Below are 7,458 nucleotides of genomic sequence, written 5' to 3'. Positions count from 1 at the left end.
TATTGAAAATAAAGATGATACCTGAGTGTTGTTTTCTGTTATATTACTCCAGTTCCACCCCTTTGCTTTATCGAAAATAACATCACGGCTAATGTGTACACTCCATGTATCAGGATTGTATAAACGGTATGCCTTCGTTCCTGCTTCCCTTCCGAGATGTACAACACATGTGCTTCTGTCATCCAGCTTTGTTATATTCACACTAGGGACCTTCATGTAGGCATGACAACCAAAAACCCTAAGATACTCAACCTGTGGCTTCCTTTTTGACCATGACTCATACGGTGTTGCTCCTTAGACTACATGCCGTATTGCTTCTCCCCACATGTATGAAGGCAAATTTCTTTCTTTTAGTAAACTCCTCCCCATAGCAACCACTGTTCTGTTACGTCGCTCCACAACTCCATTCTGTTATGGAGTGTACGGGGCTGTAAAATGACGAACAATGCCCATCTTTTCACAAAAAGATGTAAAATTGTTTGAACATAATTCACCTCCCCTATATGTGCGAAAAACTTTAATCACCTGATTAGATTCTTTTTCAACTTGTGCTTTGAATGTCTTGAAGTGTGCAAATGCTTCGTCCTTTGTCCTGAGCATAATACCCCATATAACACGACTAAAATCATCAACAAGTAACAAGAAATATTTATTACCATCTCGTGTTGGTGGTGATATAGGGCCGCAGATGTGTCCATGAATGAGTTCTAGGCGTTCCTTAGCACAAAAATTAGATTGCGAAGGGAATGGGTGTCTTGACTGCTTAGACATCAAACATCCTTTACAAACATCTTTCGGGTGGCTGAAACTTGGCAAACCATATGCCATTCTGTTCTTGGACATCAGATTCATGGAATTGAAATTCACATAACCGAGCCGTGAGTGCCACAGCCAGGTCAATTCATCCACCTTTGTTAACAGACATATACCACTATCATCCTTTAAGATTATCTTGTACAGTCTATTAGCTGCTCGCTTCACTTTAATGATCAAGACATTCTTTTCATTATACACCCACAAAAAATCTCCCTTGATCATTACTTTACTGCCATTTCAGACAACTGACCCAACGAGATTATATTATTGCATAAACTTGGAATAAAATATACCTCCCTGAGAAAACATTCTTTGCCATCCTGTGTCATGAGACTGATTGACCCATTTCCATGTATTTCAAATGCAGATCCATCCCGAACTTGACTTCACCCTTCACTCATTTGTCGAAATATGTGAAATTTCGAACGGTGACCAGTCATGTGATTACTGGCCCCATTATCGAGGTACCACACGCTAGTGTCCCTTTGTTCTTCATGCCCTGCTCTAACCAGTCTTGGGCTCACTCCTTCATTCAATAGAATCATTTCTTCCTTGAAAGTTTGACACTTTGCCAATAGAAGGGTAGGTTCATCATCATTCACCTGAGCCAAGTTTGCCTCATGTATTCGCTCCTTTTGTCGCCTGGACTTACGACACTCCACAGTGTAATATCCATAAGCAAGGCAGTTAAAACAGTATATCTTCGCTCTGTCACGTCCACCCCTGGAAAAATCTCTTCCCCTGGCTTCGTCTCTACCCCGTGAGCTATCTTTATTTGCTCGCTTTAGCCACTCATCTCGAGTGAGCAGTAATTGACCATCCTTGTTCTCCCTCTTCACCCATTCTTCTTCAGTGAGACGGAGCTGATGTTCACTACTCTCAGTTTTCCCACACAATCTTTCCTCGTGGGCCTTAAGAGAGCGCACTATTTCCTCAATAGACATCTGCTCCAGATTGCCGAACTTCTCAATGGCGGAAACTATCTGCAAAAATTTTATGGGTACTGCTCGCAGAATTTTCTTGACCACATACGCTTCTTCAACTTTCTCCCCTAATGCGCGGATATTTGTTACCAATCCGTTCAGCCTCATATAGAAATCATCAAGCTGCTCAGTGTCCTTCATAGTGAGGGACTCAAACTCTGATTTCAGGGTATGGACCTTCGCCTTCTTTACCTTTTCTGCACCCAATTGTACCATTTTAATTGATTCTCATGCCTCCTTTGAAGTTTTCATTTCTACAATTGATAGCAACAAGTCCTCAACAATGCCCTAGTAAATTATGGCCTTTGCTCTCTTATCAATCTTTTCCTCGATGGCTGCCTTAGGATCTTTGGGCTCTATGGCATCCCACACACCATGGGCTTGCATGAACACCTTCATTTTCAGTGACCACGCCGTATAGTTCATCTTGTTAAGCATTGGATAACTTAAACCAAACGAGCTTTCCGTTCCCTTTGTGGCTTCCATGGGTGCACAAGTTGATTGTATATAATAGGCTCTGATACCAGATAAAGGGTGTAAACAAGGTATACAAACTCACAAGTTTGAATGTTATTTCTGAATGGTTACTATTGAAGAGATAAAGAAACTAAGGACTTATAGAGATGACTTTTAAATGTAAATACTGAACCTATAAACCAGGAACTACATACCAGGTTTAACTCCACTACTTTCCTAAATAATCTCAACCTCTATGACCTATTCCAGCTGCATACATTCACCTACATATATAACTAATTTATTCAGGGACATACTCACATAAATAATAAAGTAAACAATCATATTTAGATTAAATATTTATTCCAACAAAGTTAAACATTTTTTTTCTCTATAAATTTGTATTTAAAGGATATTTGTTCTCTATAAATTTGAATATATATTCGAGTTCTAATACGTTAAAGCTAATTTTAGATCAATATAATCAATATTCACCCACCCAGATATTTGTCAAAATTTTGGAACTATACACTGGCGTGAGTCCTCAGTCTGACTGATACCTTGCCCAAGTTCACGGACAACATAAAACATAACCAATTTGACAATTAGCAGGTGGTTTACAAAAAATAAATACATAAAATGCATTAGCATTTGATAATTAGCATGTGGTTTACGACTAATTAACAAGTAAAAAGTTAACATTTTAATCTTGACCATATTCTTCCTTAAATATATATTTATGCAATTTTAGAAACACATTGTATTTATAAATCAGAGTCACTCTTTTTTCTAATTTGGTATACTTATAATTTGGTATATCATTTTTATGAGTTCAAACACCTCGCATTAATAGATTAGAACACCCTTTCTAATTATAATATTTTAAATGATAATTCAAACATCTCTCCTTTATAAATTATGGTAGTTTTCCAACTTAAAATAAATGTTCAAATATATTTTAATTATTAATATTTAAAATTATGAAATTATAAAAAAAACTGAGACGGTATTAAGATGTCATATAATCTTAAAAAAATAGGATGATAAATCAAAAAAATTGTTAATCAATCAATCAACCGTATCCAGTAAGTACTGTCTATGGGACGGTATGCCTTACGCAACCATACCCTCATTTCAAAAAATGAAGAGACTGTTTCGCAAAATACCCCTGACTTGTGTGGGCACAGATATATAAAATGATACATAAAAGTACGTAAAAGTAAGTGGGATAATATCTTGGCACATGATTTTCTTCACATGAAACTTACCTATGTTGTAAGAATCATATTCCTCCTTAATTCATAATGTCTCTTGACAAAAAACTCAGTGGTCACATCCAAGATTTAGCCGCAACCTATCTTTTTAATTCCAATTAACACCAAACACAACAATTAAGGATTCGATCAACCGCTCGTATGATACACTAGCTACTTACAATGTGCAACAATAAAAAATTCTAAAAAATAAAAAAACTTAAAAATCCTCCATACATTCTTTAATTCCCGGTACAAAAAAAACCCCAAATGCTTTCATCGAAAAATATTACCTCAACAGATTTTTGAAATTTGTAAAATTTGTACAACCCTATACATGTACATTTATTATAGTCAATCTAGCTGAATTCCCTAAATAAAATATTTCACAGAACTATCAAAATAGAAAAACCGAAGTCGAAAATTAGTAAAGATACTCAAAAAAAACTTAAAAAATCCCCCTTTGGTTCTTTAATTCCCTGTAGAAAAACAAAAGTTCCAAGAAATACTTTTTATTTTTGGAGCCCAAAGCTTATATAAAAAGGCTTATCCAATATTTACTTATGCTTGTAATATCAACACGTCAGCCCAGCAAGGCTAAGAATCATAAAGAATGCTAACTCTATTTTTATAAAAAATAAAAAAAGAACAATTTCAACACAATTTTTCACTCAGGTAGTCACATAGAGTAGTCACATACAGTAAATAATATAAATTATAATATTTAAAAAGAATGAAAGTACGGATATTCAAATTTCGAAGTACATGAATTAAAATGGCAGATGAAGAACATGAATTAAAACACACTAATAAAACAGAACAATGAAAGCCATTGTCCGGCTGCCAATTTCCGAAATTGGCACATGAATTAAAATGACAGATAAATAATGAATTTTAATTATTCCTAAATTGTTACACATAAATTCATGTCCCTGGCTTAGTTCATCGCTATAAGATAGGATGAACCAGAATTCATAAAGCTTTATAGGTGTTATAATCTTCATCAACAATCAACAATATGTATTTCATTGTTGCAAAAGCCCAAACTGATTCTGGGCCTATTCCAAAGTTAAGTGAAGCACATAACCCGACAAGGAAATTGATTTTCAGCAGAGGGGAAAAAGGGATCAGAATGGACGTGGGATAATGGAGAGTACGCGATAGTGAGATTAGTTATTAGTAGAGTATCTTATTTTATAACGGAGGAGTGGTGTTTCAGTTACTTGTGTAGACATTGAATGTAAACTTCTATCTGTTTTATTTTCTTATCTGGTACCTTAGGGTGATTTCTGTTCTTTTGATTATTATTTTTGTTACTGTTGTGCTAGTTGTAACTTGGAAGTAACTCATTCACAACATTCATATACATTCAAATTCTTTTTGTCTATAAATTTGAAGTCTTCTCCTCTGTAATCTAGAACACATATTCTAATCTAACATGTTAAAGGATATTATATATTTTCGATTATATAAAATTATATAATTCTTAGAAAATTAGAAAAATAAATGTAGACCATTTTAGTGAACCACCTAACCTTCGCCCGTGTATCCTGGTTTATATATATATATATTGATGTGCGATAAACAGATTATTTTAATATTATATAATTTTTCATAATTATTTTTAGTCAAAATTAGTTATTTAAAATGTTTAATATTATGATTTGAAAATATTTATATATTATAGTGATATATTTGAAATAATACCTATATTTTAAAAAATAATATTATTGACTATGATATATAATTTTATTGATATTTATACGTGTGTACACATGATATTATGTTTTAATTAAAAGATAAATTTTAACCTTGATCGTTAGTCCAAAAAAATTCTATTTTGATTTTAGTCTTGTTTTAACACGGATATATTCAACACATTATTTTATTTTAAGTATAAGATTCATTATACCCACTAAATTCAACTAATTATTTTCAAGGTATGACTTAATGTGTTTAAGTTGAAATATATGTTATAATTTTTTTTAGATGGGAAAAAGTATATATCATTTTGTTTTAGTTTATCTAAATATTTTATATTTTAATTTTGTTATATTTAGAAATAATTGTATTAACCTTTTTTAGCGTGGATGAATAGTATATAATATTTTGTTTTATTCTAACATTATCGCACAACGCGTAATTATATAAGCCCGCTAGCAATCATATCCAAGTGGTTTTATTTAGTTTATTTTGAATTTTATTTTAGTCTAATTTGAATATTATTTTAGTCTAATTTGAATATTATTTTGCTTTAGTGTAGATAAGTAGTATATATGTTAGTCCATGTTGAATATTTTTTTTTAATCCAATCCAACAAATCTAATTGACTACATTTAGTTTTTTATCTGAGGATCAATGGTATGATTTTTGAAATCCGAACGAATAATATATATTAATTTTTTAATCACATGCCAAATTATCTTTAGATTTGGATTTTTTAGTGGGTTCAACAGTATAATGTTTTTGGTCTGGGTAAATAGTATGTATTATTTTGTTTAGGCCTTATAAAGAATATTATTATCAAATGATTGGTTAGAATCTGGTAACAGTGTTTGGATAAATATGTTTATAATAATATGATGAACTTATGTTGGATCGATATATTTTAATATCTCCTCTATTTTAATATAGTATAAATAGATTGGAATTAAAAAAATAGTTGATTTTAATGTCAACTAGAATTAAAATAATTAAGTAAAGATAATTAAATAACATATTTTAATTTAGCAAAAAAAACATATTTTACTAAAAAATAATTATTTATTTTAATGATTTAAAATAAGTGTAAGTATAAATTCTAAATTAAGCAAATTTGTTAATGTAAAAAGTGTAAAACCTCCATACCACATTCATCAAATACGAGAACGGGGGTAGACTACCGCTAAAGGATAAAATGGGCTATAAGCATATTTTCTCTTGAGATTCTGAATATTTTTAGTTTGTTTATAATTTCAAAAAATTACTGAATTAAAGATTATTTTATATAATTTGCATATACTGTAAAATTGTCAAAATCTAATTTTAGAACATTAATACGAATTGGTATATATTTCTAAAGTTCAAATATTGAAAATTTTAGTGATGAAACTTTTCATTATTAATTAACTTCACGATAGAGGTTCAATTTTAACACAACTAATATATTTTTGTTGCCCGCATTTCTTTGAATAGGTTGTAATCAAAAGCTTTAAATAAAACAGAACAAAAGAATTCAATGATGATCCTATAAATTCATTAACCATAAAAATATGTAATTGCAGTTTTTGTGTTGGATTGTATAAAAAATAATATTACATATTTACAATAATTAAAATATGAACTATCTATTATTTCACATTATATTTATACTAGGGACTTTTACCCGCGCTACACAAGCTTGTTATCGGACCATTTTTTAAACGTCAACTGTTATATAAATGAAATCTCGTATTCTGAGATGGTGAACTCTTAATTATATTAACGAACATATAAAATATATTAAACATGGAACAAAAAACATAAAATCATCCATTTCAAAGAAAATTATAGGAACCTATTGATGGATTAAAAATATCAAATCAATGTGACGATTATTCCGTATTTTAAAAGAAAACTACAAGAACCTATTATTTTTCATTAAAGCATAAAATCAATGCGAGTCTTATCTTCGTTTATAAAATTTCTGCCTTAAGCAAATGACCATTATAAGAACTCTAATAGTGCATAATGTCAATACCTAAATTATACCGTGACGACAAAACATAATGTTGATGATCAAGTTGAGGATTAATAAAGTGCTACTGTAATATGAAGTATGGTAATCAAAATATACAATATGAAGGATTAACTCTCTTGAATTTTTGCTTAAAGGAATGAAAGGTATAATCAAATAGAGGCCACTCTAACCGAAAACGCTCAATAAAGCTGAGTCAGTACCAATATAAGTCCCAGACTCAGACTTCCATAAT

The 7,458-nt window shown here is 31.1% G+C and overlaps 1 protein-coding gene across 1 annotated transcript; it reads right to left on the bottom strand.

The window, feature by feature from the left end:
- Positions 1-1,202: 1,202 nt before the first annotated feature.
- On the bottom strand, positions 1,203-2,015 carry LOC141666204 (uncharacterized). Its single transcript, XM_074472197.1, has one exon. It carries the CDS (start codon positions 2,013-2,015, stop codon positions 1,203-1,205), a length of 813 nt encoding a protein of 270 aa, XP_074328298.1.
- Positions 2,016-7,458: the final 5,443 nt, after the last annotated feature.

The sequence above is a fragment of the Apium graveolens genome, chromosome 6 (assembly GCF_009905375.1).
Source record: "Apium graveolens cultivar Ventura chromosome 6, ASM990537v1, whole genome shotgun sequence".
Lineage (NCBI taxonomy): Eukaryota > Viridiplantae > Streptophyta > Magnoliopsida > Apiales > Apiaceae > Apium > Apium graveolens.
This window is presented reverse-complemented; position numbering and strand designations above follow the sequence as displayed.

Bases quoted from the DNA above. Each gene is read 5' to 3' on its own strand.
- LOC141666204 (XM_074472197.1), bottom strand. From the start codon at position 2,015: ATGGTACAATTGGGTGCAGAAAAGGTAAAGAAGGCGAAGGTCCATACC.